The 19,800-nt window shown below is 37.2% G+C and overlaps 1 protein-coding gene across 1 annotated transcript in view; it reads right to left on the reverse strand.

The window, feature by feature from the left end:
- LOC124607271 overlaps positions 1–19,800 on the reverse strand; it is a 234,656-nt gene that overhangs the window by 157,851 nt on the left and 57,005 nt on the right. The window contains exon 3 of the mRNA XM_047139549.1: positions 100–224. Within this exon, the coding sequence (XP_046995505.1) occupies positions 100–224 (125 nt within the window). The remainder of the gene's footprint in view (positions 1–99; positions 225–19,800) is intronic.

Raw genomic sequence — 19,800 nt, forward strand, 5'->3', positions numbered from 1 at the left:
TCCATAACCACCACTGCAGTAAAAGTTGCTATGGTACTGACGTCTATTTTTTATTGAAAAATAAACAATAGAAATGAGGCAAAGTAGCTTGCAACAAACCTTATCACCAGGTCTTATGAAACGACATGCAGTCATGCTGTAGAAAGAACTTTTCAGGTTGCAGAACAAGTTTATGGCACCATTATTTAATGTATCTACCACCAATCCACTCTCCAGTGATAATTCTGAAATAAATCAATATAACATATAATTTATCTTTGAAAACTGCTGGAACTGTGACTACAGTCAGTATTTATAGGTGCTTATTTTGAGAAAAGTTATTACATTAAATTAATAAATTTTATGGATTTTTTATGGACATAAATTAAATAAAACTATTATATCTAAGAATGAAGCACCAAGACAATGAAACCAAAGCTTTACATTAAAAGAATGATTTTTGTGTGAAATGCATAATTTCTTTCTTTTGAGATAAAATAGTCATGAACTTAATGCTTGATCTGAACGCTATGCTAATTTGAATACTATAGACTTTACTAGGCATGGTCCTATTGCAGGTGGTATGCTCTCGCCTTCCTACAACCTTTTACCTTTTAACTGACTTACAGGCAGCCCTATAGCTATTGTGGCCTCTGAACCACACTGCAACACAGCATTTTTAACATATAAAAATCACTGACAAAAGTACAAGAAGTTCTAATTTACAGAAAATAATGCTACTGATGAGAAATTGACTCTATAAACCTTGAATTATGGTGAGACACCTAATTAGTACCCATGCCACACGGTTCCTAGAAATAAAGTAACAAAATTACAGCAATATCTGATCAGAATTATAACAGATAGCAAGAATGGCAGAGAGTCAAAATGAAATTTCATATCAGTGGTACACAATGTACAGTACATGAATGTTGACTATCACATTTCAGTCTAAAGGAAGCACATTGGTGTATATTTACAGGCTATCAGCTTATTTTGGTGCGCTAAACAACCCATGCATTGGAGAAATGGTAAAATTAATTCAGGTTATGGTTTATAACACTGCAGTGCTGCTTTTAAGCATGGAGTTACTGGGGGTAATACGATGTTATGTTATTTCGACTTACCTTTTTATATGGAAGATTTCTTTTTGAATATGAAAAGTCTGGTTAAGTGGAAGGCAGGTTGAGGCTTGTCAGTATTTGCTGTAATTGCCGATTATAGTTACAGAAAAGAGTTATTTTTTTACATTTAAACATTCTTGGTATATACACTGATGGGAAAAAATTACAACATCAAAAAATAATTAATGCAAAGTAACGAAATTTCAGGAATACATTGCAAGTTAACAAGTTAATGTAAGTGCACGAAAAGCCATTGCAAAAGTGAAATGCTGTTACATTAGTAACCGATAATGCAAGCATGCAAACGTGTATCATTGTGTAGTACAGGTGCCAGATGTCAATTTGTAGGTTGGAGTTCCATGCCTGTTAGACTTTGTTGGTTAATGCTGTTTGTGGATAACACTCGAGTTGCCATCTGATGATGACCTATATGTGTTCGATTGGAGACAGATCTGCTGATGAAACATGCCAAGGCAACATGTTGACTTTCTGTAGAGCATGTAGCGTTACAATGTTATGTGGACAAGCATTATCCTGTTGGAAAAATCCCCTGGGATGCTGTTTATTAATGGCAACACAACAGATTGAATCACCAGACTGACATTCAGTCTTGCAGTGAGGGTGCACAGGATAACCATGAGAGTGCTCCTGCTGTCATGGGAAATTGCACATCAGACCACAGCTCCAGGTGTAGGTCCAGTGCGTCTAGCATACAGACTGGTCAGTTTCATATCCTCAATTTGCCTCCTCCTAACTAACACAGGGCAACACTGGCACTGAGGCAGAACCAACTTTCATCAGAAAACACATGTTTCCACCCTGTCTTCTGATCAGCTCTTGCTTGACACCACTGAAGTTGCCAATGGCAGCCGTTTTGGGTCAGTAGAATGCACACTACAGGAAGTCTCCCTCAGAGCTGCCCTTGAAGTAACTGCTGCTTAAATTGCTGCTGCAGATGCAGTATGATGCGAGAGTGTCATACACTGAACATGACGGTCTTCTCTATCGGACTGCCAAATTGCTGTCTTAATCAAGTCTTCTTGTGATCATACATTCTTGTGACCACCACCGCCAGCAATAACATACAGTGTCTACATTCCTGCTGAGCCTTTTCACAATATAGTAGTTTCTTGTACCCCTTTCATGCAACCTCGTTAAAATTCAGTGAGGTGTTGATAATGGCATCTCTCTAGCATTAAAACCATTCCTAACATCAACTCACCATGTCGAATTTCAAAGGTAACTAACGCTCATGGCCGTTGCTGAGCGTATTTAAAGCAAAACTGATTTGCGTTCTCATAATGGTGCTACTAATGCCACTCTTACGTGAATGGCACAAAATATCAATAGACAACATCTTTCAGATGTAGGAATATACCTAACAACATTCATTTATGTCACACAACTCCTTCTTGATGTTGCAATTTTTTTCTATCAGTGTATTTTTTCAACAATTTCAATTGTGGCTATGCTTCATTCTCAGGCCTGTATCTAGGGGCTGACAAAAAGGTGGCACCAAATTCACATTCTTGGGGATAAAAAAACCTTGTTTTACAAAGCGCCCAGCATCAAGGGCACGTTGGTCTATCGATTATTCATATGATTTTTAAACACATCCCAGTTGGTTTTTGAACATTTTCGAACACATTCTAAGTTCCAGAACGAGATTTTCACTCTGCAGCAGAGTGTGCACTGATATGAAACTTCCTGGAAGACTGAAACTGTGTGCCAGACCAAGACTCAAACTTCGGACCTTTGCCTTTCGCGGGCAAGTGCTCTACCAACTGAGCTACCCAAGCACGACTCACGACCCGTCCTCACAGCTTTACTTCCACCAGTACCTCGTCTCCTACCTTCCGAACTTCACAAAAGCTCTCCTGCATACCTTGCAGAACTAGCACTCCTGGAAGAAAGGATATTGCAGAGACATGGCTTAGCCACAGCCTGGGGGATGTTTCCAGAATGAGATTTTCACTATGCAGCGGAGTGGAAGTTTGGAAGGTAGGAGATGATGTACTGGTGGAAGTAAAGCTGTGAGGATGGGTCATGAGTCAGGCTTGGGTAGCTCAGTTGGTAGAGCACTTGCCCGCAAAAGGCAAAGGTCCCGAGTTCGAGTCACACAGTTTTAATCTGCCAGGAAGTTTCACATTCTAAGTTGATTTCCAAATGAATCATAAGTTCATTTTTGAAAGCATAGTGCATGTGATGTCGCTGGCAGGGGAATCCCCATTGCATCTAGAAATAAAGAAAACGTTCCCACAGACAAAAATGGACGGGCTATATGAGCTGAGCCAAATAAACCTGAACGGATGAATGCCAATTGCTGTTTGTTTATGTAGTTGATTGGGTGTGTGAATGATCAGCATTGTTATAATTATTAGTGAAATCCATAGATTCAGATTACTAGAATGGAAATAAACGACTAACAGGAATAAAAGTTAAGAAGGATTACATATTATCTTCTCATCGTATCCAAGAAATTGAAATTTTGACAGAAAATTTTTTGCAAGATCACTGCACTACCAGTTGTACAGTCCCCGGTTAGCAGTTGCTATAAGCTCTATCTTGGAATAGAGCGGAAAATGCAGTGTACGAACATGTAATAACGCCTAACCAGAGAATAAATGTGGGATAATTGTACTTGTGATTCTGGCAGGATCAGTGAAGTTAACCAGAAGATAAGTTTTGACAATGACAGGAATAGTTAGATAGACGAGATTGTTTGTTAGAACGAGTAAGGAGAAAAATGGGGACACAATACAAATTATATGGAAAAATATGACAATTCCAAATTTATATCAAAGTTTCGTGCTACTACTTTTCAATCTCATGCTTGAGAAACTGGAGCATATAAATGAAATGTGAAACTGTTTCCTAATATAAAACTCTTTGCTTACAGTAGGCATAAAAGGCATTTGATATTGGTATTTAGTGAATTATGTTCTGTTGTGTAATTTGTGTAAATGAGGTACATAAAAATGATCAGTTGTCCCATAACAACCTCGCTTATTTGGGGTGTGCTACAATTCTTCCATTATCACAAAGGCCTGTTTTGTTTTATCTAGCAGACCATAACAAAATAGACATAATGAAATTGAGAAACCACACCAGTCTTGGGTACTATTCATATTAACAGCTTTTTCAGTATTAGACAATGACATTTTGATTTTTCGCATAGCAAAACGATTGACGAACATTGATGAGGTAATAGGTACTTTTGCAGAAAGGAAAGCATGTCCTGTATAGCTGTGGCAAGATGAGAGAGAAAGAAAATGCCGGGACCATAAGGATTGAAGAAATGTGTACAGTCTAGCTTTTCTCATGTCTTTAATGGTTTTATGTTTCCTGCATTTAGTTTTATGTCACATAAAAGAGAAAGTTATTAACTAATAGGCAATAAGGAGAGCAAGTGTGTGTGTGTGTGTGTGTGTGTGTGTGTGTGTGTGTGTGTGTGTGTGTGTGTGTGTGTGGTGTGTGTTTTTAGTGTGTGTTTTATTTAAGAGGGGTAGGATGTCAAAACTTGCTGACTTGAGAGTAGGAGAGGCACCAAAGGACATTTCAGTTTCCTCTGTCCTGAATGTAGGTTTGTTGGTTTCCTTTAAAAAATATTCAAGTTTGAATGCCACAGAGTAAAATACAGTGACCTGGGATAGAAGAGTGCTGTGTGAAGAGGTGTTGTACTGCACTTTGGCACACTTATGACTGAATAACCTGTCTTACATTTCCTGGAATATATATCACTATCAAATTTTTGCCCCAGTTCTGAAATATCATAGATCCAGGGCTGTTCATACTTGTCAAACACACTACTAATGCACAGGCATTTAAGATGTTAATAGCACCAATTTTGAAAGCCACATGGGCTCATTAGCTACATGCTACACTCCTGTAACTTCCCAGTAACATCGATTAACAGTGCACATGAATCCGATTGCAAGGTCCATCTCTTTTCTCACTTCTGCGAAAGAAAGAGAAGGTGGGTTGTGCAGCTGTTAAAGGCAGTTGATAATCGTGTGGTGCCTTCTACAGAAAAGTGTATTATTTTTTCACATGCTACAGTGCTGAAAGTGTTTAGATACAAATCAGGATACATACTTCAGTGTATATGTATTGGTACATATTTTTTATTCAAATGTAGTTTTAGTGAACAGGTAAATTTTTTAATTATTTTAAAACGAATTTCTACATAAGTGTGAAGATGGGTTGCTGAAGCACTAAGGATGAAGCAGTGAGCTCCTCAAAAGATACAAACATATCAGTGTACTGGAAAGTATGTGGAAGCATCCATTTGGAGGGCTTAGTTTTGAGGAGAAAAGTGATGTTTTCAAACAGGTATGGCCTACACCACATCTTCCACCTTTAAATACAGTAACTGAAATTTATGACAGACATTTTCAAGAATCTAAAAATTGTACTGTTGGCCATGTGTTTTGTTTTCTTCCAATGTGTTGTGGGCAAAACATGGCAGGAGTGACAAGAACAATTCCAACAACTTAATGAGGCAGCATGAGAATTCCAAGGATTATATTTAGCATCTGTATGGATACTCATTAAATTTGGCAGTACAAGGACAGATTTTCCTTTGAACAATGCTTGGATATTAAATGTTCAGAAGCATAACGAACATTTGAAGAAAAACAGACATATTGTGAGCTGTTTGATTGATGTCACATGTTTCCTAGCTGCAGAAGTACTTCCTTTCTGAGTATAAGATCAAACAGAGGACAGTGATAATCAGAGCAATTATGCTGAACTGTTACAATTAATGGCACAAAAACACAAATGTTTGTCAAATAATTTGCAGACTTCAACTGTTTTTCAAGATATTTCACATGATATGCAGAATGACCTCATCGATTCCATTGATGAAGTCATTTGTACAGAAATTTGAAAAGAACTAAAAGAAACGCCATTTGTTGTAGGGTTTATTATGGATGACACTGTAGTTCCTACTTTCAACTGTTCTGCAATAGGTATTATTCACTGGTGAAGTGTATGAGAGATTTTTGGGGTTTGTTGACGTTAGTGAAAACTCGAAGTGCTGCTAGCTGAGAGGAGCGATGTTTGGCTGCATAAGTGAATTTGATAGTGGTAGAAAACTTGTAGATGTGCCTGTGCCATCATGGCTGAGTACCATAATGTGGTACAAAAAGTTGCAGGAGGCGTCTGCCCTCTTAGCTGAGTAGTTAGCACATCTAACTACCATGCAGTGGGTCTGGGTTGGATTCCTGGCTGAGTAGGAGATTTTCTTCACTTTGGGATGGGGTATTGTGTTGTCCTCATCATCATTTCATCTTCAAGACAGCAAGTAACCAGTGTGGAGTCCATTGAAAAGACTTTCAGCTCGGTGGCCAAACTTTCCAAGGTGTTTAATTTTTTAATTGTGAGAGGCAAATACCCTTGAGTTTTCTTCATACATTGCTATGCTTATAAAATGAATTTAGTACTGAAACAGTGCGTTGAACATATATGCGAGAGTAAAATATTTTTCCACAGAATTTCTGGTTTTGCATCTTTTTTTCTCTAAATCGTCTAAAAGAGCAAGTGCTTCAGATGAATTGATCAAACGATGTTTTCCTTCAGTATCCAATATCAGATGGTTATGTAACAGCAGTTTAACTGAGTTTGTGGTGAACTATAACTCAAAGTCTATGAAAGATGAACATAATGCGTGAGACAGTGTGCCAACGACTTTTACCTGGCTCTTAAGCAAATTAATTTCAACTTCTTGCTTAATGTTTTTGTGCACACTATACAAGTCAGCAGCTCTCTCTTTTCAAATTACTGCAAATTGAACTCTTTGATGTCGAGAATTATTTCAAGAAAGTTGGCTAGTTTAAGACTGAGTTACAGTAACATCACGGTAAATTCAAAGTGTGAGGTTTAAAACTGAGCCAGAAGAAAGGAACACTAAGTCTTCAAAAAGAAGCAATGGGATGGTGTGGCTGACTGATAAATATCATACTGTGCTTAATTTTGTGAAATTGTTGATACTGCCTCACATCAGTTAATTGACAGGTATGCTTACTTGGATAATTTGGAGTTTCCTTAACTTACGAATTAAAAAAGTATAGCCAACACAATAAGTTTCTCTGAAGCTTAATTTAATTCCTTGATGGCATCCTAAAGTGGACATTCTGCTTTCCCTAGACTAAGTATGAAACTATCTGGGATATATTCTTTGCCTAAATACCAGTATTTAGACAAAGTCAATATCTCACTTTCTTTGTTCTCACTGAAGTAGTAACTGAAGCATCAAAACTAATGAAATTAATTTTAACCATTCCTGCAACCAATGCAGACAGATAATTTTCGCCGTTGAAGAGAATCAAAAATAATCTTCGAAGTACACAGTCGCTAACAAGACTTTCTCAACTTGCTATGTTATCCATTGAAAAATGGTTGCTTTGAAAAGTCTGTGAAACAACAAGTGTCATTCTGTGACTCCATGATTGAAGTTTTTGACAAGAAGAATCACAGAGCTGACCCCAGGTATAAACAAAACTGTGAGTACCAGTACTTTTCATTTCATCCTTATTAATGTAGATACAGTAATAGATATTTTCTGAGTATTCAACATTGCTTATTGGGCCTGATTTTGCAAAGTTGGACCTTATTCTTTAATAGATGGGATACAACATCATAAAGTGTGATATCATGGTGTGAAGCAATGCAATATCAGATAATCGTAAACAATAACATATAATAATAACAAACACAATATTATTAATAATTACAATAACAACAACGAAAAATGCAGGATGGAATGCAACAATATAACAAAAAGTATAGTTATTCACTGTACAGTGGAGATGCTGAGTTGCAAAAAGGCACAACAAAAAGACTGGGAAAGTTTCGACAGTCTTTTTGTTGTGCCTCTTTGCGACACTACATGGTGAGTAGCAATTATCCTTTTCATTATATTGTTACAACAACAATACTGTTTCTTGGATGACTGTAATTGTAAACAACATAATGACAATGACAATATCAATGATAGTTACAACAATAATGTAACCTTTAACAATTTTTAAAAAATCGATTACAGTTATGAATGCCTCATGCCTTTCCACTGGTGGTATTAATAAAAATCTGAAGCTAAATTCAGAGTTTATATTTTGCTTGTTACGGTCTCACATTTAATTCTCGGATTCACAACATTGTTGCATACAATTAATTATTTGTGCAAGTTGGTGGATAATTTTCTCCCAGATACAGTTTCTACTCTATGGCTGAGAGGAACAAATGAAATGATAGCTGGTGAGAACATGAAGTCCATGAATGGCTGCAAATGGTCTCCAAGTAGGCGAACATAACCATTTCCAGTTAGTGATCAATTCAGGTGGACCAGAGGACCCAGTCTACTCCATGTAAATAAAACCCAAACCATTATGGAGCCACCACCAGTTTGCACAGTGCCTTGTTGACAACCTGCGTCCATGGCTTCATGGGATCTGTGCCACATTCGAAATCTACCATCTATTCTTACCAACTGATATTGAGCCTCATCTGAACATTCACAGGTTTCCAGTTGTCTAAGTTCCAACCTGACATGTTGCAGCATTCTGCCTGTACAGCCAGCAACCCAAATAGCACAACAACATCACAGGTTGCATTTATGAAGCAACTGTTCTGCATCTGAAAATAGTTTTGCAGCAGTTCCACTTGGTGGCTGTAGAAGCACCACCAGGGGTCGCAGACCAGGGGGACCTATTTGCATCTGTGACCCACATGACCTAAAACAGTTCCTGCGATAACCTGCCATGTAGCCAAATTTAAGTCTATGAATGCTGTGCAGAGCGAGTTCACATTGAGCCAGAGTTAAAGACAGACATCGATTGCTGCACTGCTGCCTTGTACCAACCAGCTGCCGCCTCGACGGACACTGCCTAGCCTCTGCAGTTCCATCAATGGTCCAGTCTCTGTGGTAGGACGTCACAATCTGGCTCACAAACTTTGGTAAAACATTGAATCTATTCTGTTTTTCCAAGGATCCATATCACTGTGCGTGTACTAAAAGTAAACTCCTTTAGAACTTTGTTTCTGTGTGTGGCAGTACAACTTTGTAAAGATTAGTTTGCGGAAAATTCGACCAAGTATGAGACTTTGATTTGTTGAACAAAGATGTTCAGCCAGTCAGTCATTTTTTAGCGTTAATTATGTTTGGTTCATTGGAGGAGATGAGCATACTACTTTTTTCCAAAAACTATATTTGTGAAAAAATAATTATTTCATCCCCATCGACTTGCAAGTCGCCGGAGTGACGTCAAATTGAAAAACTTGCACCCGGCGATTGGTCTACCCGGCGGGAGGCCCTAGTCACATGACATTTACATATTTTACAGTGATGACCATAGGCCATTGCGTTGTCCGTTTTCAGAAGTAAAGCTGAAATTTGGTATTCTCGGTACTCTCTTGACACTGAGGATCTTTGAAAACTAAATTCCCTAACGATCGCTGAAATGGAATATCCCATGCGTCTGCCTCCAACTACCATTCCACACTCAAAGTCTGTTAATTCCCGTCGTGTTGCCATAATCACGTTTGAAACATTTTCACGTGAAACAGCTGAGTACAGATGACAGCTCCACCAATGCACTGCCCTTTTATACCACATGTATGCGACACTACCGCCATCCCCATTGTTGTCAGTGGGATTGACAGAGGAAGCATGCTCTCTTATTTTTCAACAAAAACGTTTTTGCTTTTGAGTCGAGTGATTTAAGATAAGACACTTATATTATTCTTGTTACCTCACTGGAGTGGAGACTAATAATTGTTAACAATGTCAGTGTTTAAACAATGCCAGCCGGGATGGCCGAGCGGTTCTAGGTGCTGCAGTCTGGGACCGTGTGACCGCTACAGTCGCAGGTTCAAATCCTGCCTCGAGCATGGATGTTTGTGATGTTCTTAGGTTAGTTAGGTTTAAGTAATTCTAGGGGACTGATGACCTCAGAAGTTAAGTCTCATAGTGGTCAGAGCCATTTGAACCATTTCGTTTAAACAAAGTCTTTTGGCTTACACCCCAAGAAACGTCTGTTGACCTATACCCCAATAAGAATCACTTCCGACAAACATACATAATACAATAGATAAAACCTGCTTCTAAACCTTTATTCATATACAAAGCTATCATTTGCCATTCTGTCTCTTTGTGACAATTTTGAATTAATTAACACACATTATTTAAAACTGTCACTGTTCTGTTGTACTTAAGTCCAATTGAAAGCACCTGATGGAGCCACCTGGTATTATTCTACATACTAGGGCTTGATGATGCCTTGAAAATGTGTCCAGAAATCAGAATAAAGTAATGGCATCCTGTTGGAATGTCAATGGAAAAATGCAATCACAGCATTGCAAAACGCACTGGAAAGAATCTTGCCAAGAAAAACAATCGTCGTTAGCATCCCACATAGACATGACCTAATAAACAGTTCATGTGTAAATAATGAAATCAAATTAACAAACAGAATGTTTCATAAGGTATGCAAAGCATTCAAGGACGTGAAGTTTTTGGACAGTAATTCCGAAGAGAGAAACCATTTTCTCGACATGGAATGCACAGGAACCGGCTAGGAAAACGTGTACTCGCTAAAGCACTATTAGCAGAAACATTCAAACTATTTGAAAACACCACTCCTCCACTCATTCTAAAAGCACCTGTGCCCATTGAAACTGTACCATTGGAAGAAATACAAACAGTGTCATCAAAATACTCCTTCAAAACTAATGGAACAGCTGAAGGGAAGACTTCATATGCAGCAGCACCTGTATGTGAATCAACACAAACAGATCTTTTATACAAAAGCAAGAGAGCACCAGCAGGTACAACTCAAGTATGTTAGTCCAATGCCAACTTGTGAAGCAGCAGCATTTAAGGAGGAAGAACAGTCATCAATAGCAGAAACAGCAACACCAACCCCCACAGGATCAAGTGTACAAGCTGACAGTGTAGAAACATCACCAACAGGAGATTCACCCTCTATGGCAAGAAAGAGCACAGTAGTGACTGCAGCTGCTCCACATAGAATGTGCCTGAGATCAAGAAAGTCCTCAGCTGCAAATGGGGATTTTTTATGGTACTGGGGCAGAAGGGGGAAGGTTCCAATCAGAATGTAAGTAATGTAGTTAATAACAACAACGGTGGGTGTTACCAGCACAACAGCTCCCTCTTCCCTGCAGAAAACTGTTCCTGTAATACTGGTAAGTCAAAAGAAATAAAACTCAGTCCCAACAGTGGCAGCACCACAACCAATCATGTAATTAAAAATAAGCTCAAAATTTTTCACCAAAATATTCAAAGCCTGCTCTGTAAGTTAGACCAATTTACTGTAAATATTGATGAACCAACAGGTGCAAATTGTGCTCATATTCTCTCTCTGACAGAACACCACGTCACTTTTGGCATCGAAATGCTCAATATACCAAACTATGTTTTAGCTACCTCATTTTGTAGAAAGCATATGTGCAAAGGTGGGGCACTTATTTATGTGAAAAACAGCCTGTCCTTTAATACAATAGATGTAGAGAAATATTGTGTAGAGAAAGACTTTGAGGCATGTGTCACAGAAATAGTAGAAGCTAACAAGAAACTGGAAATCGTAGCAGTATACAGGGCTCCATCTGGTAATTTTAAAGTATTCATGAAACAAATAGATTCTGTGCTATTGTATCTCACAAGAAAAAATAGGGACATTATAGTGACTGGAGATTTTAATATAGATTTCCTAAAAAGCTCATCTTCTAAGACAGAGTTTGCAAATTTAATGCATACCTACAACCTTGTCTCCACTGTTAGTTTTCCCACAAGAACTACTGCCACATCCAGCACTCTAATAGATAATATCTTTGTAGATATGAGTAAAACTAACCACATCAAAGTTGAAAAAGTCATAAATGGTCTCTCTGATCATGATGGGCAAATACTCACAATTGACAACTTTAATACAAATCAGAACAAAGCTAGTGCACAGTGGAAAACCATTAGAAATATGAATGAGGAAAATATCCAAAAATTCAAATTATGCATTCGGGAGACTGACTGGAGGTATGTTTATCTTGCAAATGATGTTAATAGAAAATATAATTTATTTACTGATGAATTATCAGGTATATTTGAAAATGTCTTCCCAAAAAAGGTCTATAGACTACAGAACAGGCAATCAAGCAAAAAACTGTATATAATATCCAGACAATCCAATGATCCCCTCCAGATGAAATATTATAGGACATACTGCAAAATCTTAACTAAAGTCATTAAAAAATCTAAAAGTATGTGTATACAATCTGAAATTAACTGTTCAAACAATAAAATCAGAACGATTTGGAATGTAATAAAGAGGGAAACAGGTACTGCACCATCTGACAATGAAAAAACTGCTATCCTAAAAATTAACGATTTGGAAATAACTGATAGTAAACAGATAGCAGACACATTTAACAACCACTTTCTAAGTGTCACCTCTCAAATAGGTTGCAGTGGTGACCTAAGGGAAGCTGCAGATATTCTGAAACTTAACCTCCCACAATGTTTTAATGATATAAATGTAACACCCATAACTGTTAATGAAATAAGAAAAATAATTCACTCATTGAAAAGTAAAGGATCTTCAGGTATAGATAACATCTCTAGTAAACTGTTGAAAGCCTGCAGTAATGATGTAAGTGTAGTACTTGCTCACATTTGCAACATGTCTCTTTATGAGGGAGTTGTTCCAGAGAGAATGAAATATGCCATTGTGAGACCTCTTTTCAAGTCTGGCGATGCTACAGATGTCAAAAATTATCGTCCTGTCTCTCTCTTAACAACATTTTCAAAGTTTCTAGAAAAGGCAGTGTATAACAGGATTGTGGCACATCTTGATAAACTTAATATTATTAACCACAGACAGTTTGGTTTTCAAAAAGGGGTTTCCACAGAGCATGCCATATATTCACTCACAAATGATGTCTTGGAGTCTATTAATAGTAAGAAGTCACCAGTTGGTGTCTTCTGTGATATTTCCAAGGCCTTTGATTGTGTAAACCACAAGATACTCTTGGAGAAGGCCTATCATTATGGAATCAAAGGGCCTATAGGTAACTGGCTAAAATCATATCTTGAAGACAAGAAACAAAAGGTGGTTCTAAATGGCTGCAACAAAGGATCTTCTAATCTAGTGGATTCTGAATGGGGCAAAATTCAGCATGGAGTTCCCCGGGGATCTGTCTTTGGACCCTTGCTGTTTTTAATATATGTTAATGATTTACCCCTGTCCATTAGTAAAAATTGTGAATTCACAATGTTTGCTGATGATACAAGCATTGTCGTAGATGGTAAGTCTACTGCTGATCTGGAGACTGATGTTAATGATATACTCAGAGAAGTTACAGCTTGGTTTTCAATTAATTCTCTTTCAGTTTAAAAAAACTAATTTTATACAGTTCGACACAAAAAAGAAAACTCTAGAAAATATAGTAAGTGCTCATGACAACCAGGAACTAGAACAGGTGAAAACCTCTAAATTCCTGGGGGTTCACATTGACAGTAGGCTCAACTGGGAACAGCATGTGTCCCTTACTCTAAAAAGGCTTTCATCAGCAACTTTTGCTCTGAGAATCATTACTCATTTTGGGGACATCAACATTTTAAAATCAGCTTACTTTGGGTACTTTCACTCATTAATGAGTTATGGTATAATATTCTGGGGTAATTCACCAGCCTCAAAAAAAAAAAAAAAAATCTTAACTGCTCAGAAGAGAGCTGTCAGAATCATGTTTGGGGGTTCCTCCACAAACCTCATGTAGAAAACTTTTTACACAGTTAGGTATTCTGACCACAACATGTCAGTACATATACGCTCTGATGAATGTAGTTAATAAAGTATGAAACAAATTGTTCATACCATAACTACAATACTAGAGGTAAAGATGATCTACATGTTGAACTAAAAAATTTAACACTTGTACAAAAGGGAGTAAAGTATGCTGCTATAAAGACTTTTAATGCATTGCCTAATTATATTAAATGTACAAGAGAAAATGAAACGCTGTTCAAAGGTATGTTAAAAAAATACCTGCTTGACCATCCACTGTACTCGTTAGATGAATTCTTTTCCAGAAGTAATGCCCTCCCTTAATAATAGATGTATTTAGTCTCTTAGTTATTAGATGGACGATACAATATATTAATGTTATAGTGTTATTGAGAATTGCTATACTAGTTAAATGACAGCTTGTAAATGAGAAAAAGTGATACTTATTAATATCTGTATCATTGTAATGTATTACTATTCTGTAGCACTAATTGTATTTGTACAATTGTATTGACACGTTCCACATCCAGGCGAATCACTCGCATGTACGGATCTATGGAATACGCATACCAAATAAAAATAAAAATAGGTACAGAAAATGTAAGCCTTCCGAAAACTGGATGTAGTTTCAATATATTACTTTTTTTCCACTTCAAAATTTTGGTGTGATATCTCGTAATATGCTGACTCAAAATGTGTAATTGGTAAACTATCAATAATTATAGTTTGTGAAAACTGAATTGCTGTACGAATGGCCACTTTACTCTCTTCCTCCCCAGTTCCTATGAGCCTACGATGTCAATATTGGCTCTTAAGCAAAAAAGTTTGACTCCCACATTTCTAGCGTTCTGAGAGGCAGTACCAAATGGATGGCGAGCTGGGTGAAGGACGTGTGGGACAGTGGCGGAATTACATATAGGCCCAATAGGGTGCGGCAACTTAAGGAGGGCGTCATTTTTTGCTCTGCACTCATTTTAAAATTTTACTTTTTAAATTAACTGCGCTTATAGCCGACTAAAATTTTTAATATTGTGAAACAACTTGGTAGTTTGAATAAGCTTTAAGAACGAAATTCGACCACACAAGTTTGGGAATATCCATAGTTTACCTGGTGACTGAACGAAAATTTAAGATTGGGTTTCTGTCTGGTATCATTTTCATGATTGTTAAAAACATTTTGAAGTAAGCTGTGAGGACGGCAATCTAAAATACAATGTTTAAAAACGTTATTATTCCATGAATGTTGTCAGCTTCTACTTCATCCTACCATATTTTCCCCGTGAAAATACCGGGACCCCTGAAAAGCTGTGATAAACTAATCACCGGTTTCTTAAATACTGTAACATGTGTGGGCCTCAGTATGTAAAACCCGACTCTACTTAAATTTGTTGTAGAAATTAAGGTCAACCCTCCATTGCTGTAATTAATGTGGAAGCTCTGTGGTCTTCAGTATCTGAGCTCTGACTTAGTGACACCCGTTTAACAAAACATGTTGATACTGGGAACTTTTACAGTTTTAAACACGAAAAGAACATAAGGAGAATATCTAATAATGTGTGAAATACACTTCACAACAGATTAAAAAATTTATTTACTTATTTAGTTGCTTTTATTGGCGAAAAAAGAAGAAGAAACCAACTTTCGTTTGTCTCATTTATTGTGCTGTAGCTTGCAAGATAACAAAGTTCCCACTCTGTGCAATCGAATAGTACATGGCATTGCAAATTTAACTAAGCTTTTTTTCTTCGAGGAAAGGTTATTTTTATTTTATGTCGGAACAAAAGGTGCATCTGCGTGTAGACGTAACAGCAGTGTTCACACGAATGACAACACACCACATCAACTGCCAACTAGACTATTTAAACTTTGTAGTCTGTCTTCTCTGCCTACAGAAACCGCTAAAATGTTATAAGAATAACTGGGATAAGAGTCGACCCAGCACGCCTCACTGCAAGAAATTGCAAAAATTATTTGCTTTTTAAATTAGAAAGACAGTGTCAAGAATATTCAGAACATATTTGCGTCCCAGCTAAAATTATGGCGACGCGGGAAACAGGAGCCAAAAACGGGACTGTCCCATTTTCTTCACGAAACGAATTCTGGCCGGCAGGTGTGCTATTGTTCACTGACAACAGAGGAACAGGTGAAAAATTAAATTATTCTGCATGTCGTTCCTTCATAGCACAGTTACGTCGAGTAGTGCGAGTTGGTCAGTTTATCGCTCCGAATTTCAAGGAAAAATCTTTGTGCTCGTGTGCGGTGTTTGAAGTAAAAAGCTTTGTGCTCATGTGCAGTGTAATACGATTGGAACTGGATACAATCTTTCTTTCTTTCTTTCCTCTTACAATCTTTTTCTTATGTTTTGACCTTCGACCATAAATAAATCAATGGTCGAAGGTTTTGACTGTTGATTAACAATTTTGTAAGTGCGTTAAAATGGATAACAGTGAAAAAAGCAAACGTGCAAAATTAAGTGGGGCGGCATTTCTGAAATTATCGAAGAAAAGGCGAGAACGAGAAGCCAATATTCTAAAAACGCTTCGCAGAGTAGATAAATTTTTCGCAAAAAATGTTGCTGGTTCGACTTCGAGTAGTACGGATGATATTTCTGGTACTGCAGCTGTTGTAAAAGACGTAAACACAGACGAAACAAAAGTTAAAAATGAAGAAAAGTAAATTGTTCCTGATTTTCAGTTTAAAGAAAAACTAAGTGTTGAGTCAGACATTACAAAAAGAAATAACCTTGTTAGTGATTATTCTGGAGAATGGTATATCAATGAGTCAACAACTCACATTCTCTCTCTTACAGCGTGTCATTAATCAAAATTGTAACGGTGATTTTTCTAATTCAAGAAGATCAATGAGCGATAAAACCAGATATTTGAACAAAACCATATTTTATCGTAAACTTTCTAGAATACTACTGTTGTTTTCTGTGCACCATGTAAATTGTTTGGAGGTAAGGCTGCGATTGCTACTAATGATATTGCAGATTGGAAAAATATTTCTAATATTTTATCTCATCATGAGAATTCACTTGAACACAAAATTTCTGAGTTATCACTCTTAACAAGAAAAAAGTCACTTGGAACAATAGATAACCATTACGAGTCATGTGTTCGAGACAAAAAAAAAAAAAAAAAAAAAAAAAAAAAAAAAAAAAAAAAAAAAAAATGTACTGGCGTAGTTTGTTGAAAAGGGTGTTTGCAATAGTGGAGATGCTAACAAGTCGTGGACTTCCCCTACGTGGACACGTTGAAAGATTCCATTCATTACATAATGGTCAATTTATGATGTCTCTTGAACTTATAGCCGAGTTTGATCCTTTTCTCACAGAGCATATTGAACGATATGGAAATTCAGGGCAGGGACATACAAGTTATCTTTCTTCAACAATCTGTGATACAATAATAGAGCTTCTTTCTGAATGAATAAAAAGAATTATCGTAAGTGAAATAAAACAGGCCTAATATTTCTCTAAAATACTAGGTTCTACTGCGGGCATTTCACGTACTGATCAATTATCTTCCATATTAAGATACGTGAATGAGAAGATCTCTGCAAGCTGCCAAACTTCCAAAAGAAGTCACTTGGTTAGACATCTTTAAGATTCTCACAGTTGATAGCTGAATATTAATTTTCTGAATCTGTTCCTAAACTCACATTGGCTTTAAAATTTTTCTTAACTTTGTATGTTTTGGCAGCATTTTGTGGGAGGAGTTTTTCGAAACTTACACAACTTAATAACTGTTTAAGGTCCACTTTGAGTCAAATGTGACACTAGTTTGTAAATTTTGTCAATCAAAAATAGTGTAGCTAAAGGTATTGATTTTGATTACCTATTTTCAAAATTTGTGGACAAAAAGGTTATATACTTCGGTTACTTAACCCTTTGTACTGAAATTATTATTTGATGTTTTTGTGGTACTGTGTGAATAGAGAATTAAAAGTCAAAATGCGGCACTAGGTGCCAAACTACCAATCAATAACATTGGCTCTGTGTATCCGAAGGGACTCTGAAAAACTATTTCAGCTTTGTATACTATACGCATGTGTAAGTGAACAGTGTTTTTTTTTTTTTTTTTTTTTTTTTTTTTTAGAAACTAATCGAAAATGCTTGACACAATGGCATCACCTGGCGTGAGCAGGTGCAAATCCAGGGTTCAGTTCTGGAGAGGGTCATGGTCATAGTTTATTACCATGTCTCCCCATGAACCCTCTCTCCCTACACCCAATTCTGAGCTGCCATCACTGTCACTTCTAACATGCCACAGATGCTTTTGATCATAAAAACTGGGTTTATATGTCTTCTTATATCTGTCTATCTTCTTCCACATGTCTATGCTATTTTGTATCTTCTATTCTATTCTATTCTATTCCATTCTATTCTTCTTCCCACCTTCTTGTATAGGTTTAAGAACTATAATTATAATAAAGTATCACAGCTCTGACAATATATATGGTGTCTGTAAAAGAATGCCTTAGTTACTATGGTGTATTGTAACAGTTAATTTAGAAATTTTTTCAACAAATCGTACATCAAACAGAAGGTAAACTAACCCAGTTATTCTTTCAAAAGTGCAATATGCACACCTTTAATAATATGGCACACATTCAACCTAAAATCCAATTCTTTCCACAATTTGGTTAACAAATCCAGAGTAAGGAAAGCAATACTGTCTTCAGTTCCGTATCTCAACCGTGGAAAATCATTAGGTAACGTTGGAATGCAGAAATAAGCTTTTATAAACCCCCAAAGGAAAAAGATTTCATGGTGCGAGATCGTGTGACTGAAGTCCTGCACAAAAGAGCTCTGTCTTATTGACCATTATGACCAATCCAGTGGTCATGGTCTTCTCTCATACAAAGAGATTTCAATCGGAAGGGGCTTCAGACCCATTCTTGGAACATATTCTGATAAGCCACTCCCGCTACGGTAGCTTCAGCGGGGGGGAAAAAAAACGGCCTGTGCTCTTGACGTCAGGACAGAGTGCAGAAAACATTTAACTTTGGGAAGTCTCTTTGATATTGCATAAGTTTTTGCCATATGGAGGATCAAAGTTCAACATTAAGTGAAACACAATTGAACTGATATTACAGGTTCACTTTCAGTAAACTCAGAACATAAAACACACTACATTCAGGAATCACCATTTTGGGTATGTCGTACTGCAAGTGGGGAAAAAACAAAGCAAGTGCTTATCTAAAACTGTATGAGTTATTCTTTAACTGTGACCTTGAACCAACACTCTACAACGCTTATAGCTGATATTATTAAAAAGTGTGACTGGGACACACTTTTATGGACATCATGCATTTACAGAGTAAACAATCGATGTGTGCATTCGTCATAATCAGTATTTCACTTACCACCTACATCTATACATCACAAACTGCTTTACGGTGTTTCGTAGAGGGCACAAATACCACTGTCATCTTTCTCTCCCCCCTTCCTCCCCCCTCCCCTTCCTTACCTATTCCATTTGCGTATGATTCGTCGGAAGAATGGCTGTCGGTAAACATCTGCATGAGCTCTGATTTTCTCACTGCAATCATTTAGTGAGATGTATGTAGTAAGAAGTAATATGGTGGGCGACTTTTCATTGAACGTACTCTCCCAGAATTTTCCCAGTGAACTTCTTCAAGATACACAACGCCTCTCTTGCAGCAATTGACACTGGACATTGTCGAACATCTCTGAAACGCTCTCGCACTTGCCATACGATCCTGTGTCAAAATGTGACGCTCTTCTTGGGCTCTTCTGTCTCTCTTATATTAATCCAGTTTGGAAAAGGTCCCAGACTAACGAGTGATATTCAAGAATCGGTCTTACAGACATTTTGTTAAACGCTTCATCCGTGATAAATCGCAATTCCTTAACATTTTTCCAGTGAATCTCG

This window comes from Schistocerca americana, chromosome 3, assembly GCF_021461395.2.
Source record: "Schistocerca americana isolate TAMUIC-IGC-003095 chromosome 3, iqSchAmer2.1, whole genome shotgun sequence".
NCBI lineage: Eukaryota > Metazoa > Arthropoda > Insecta > Orthoptera > Acrididae > Schistocerca > Schistocerca americana.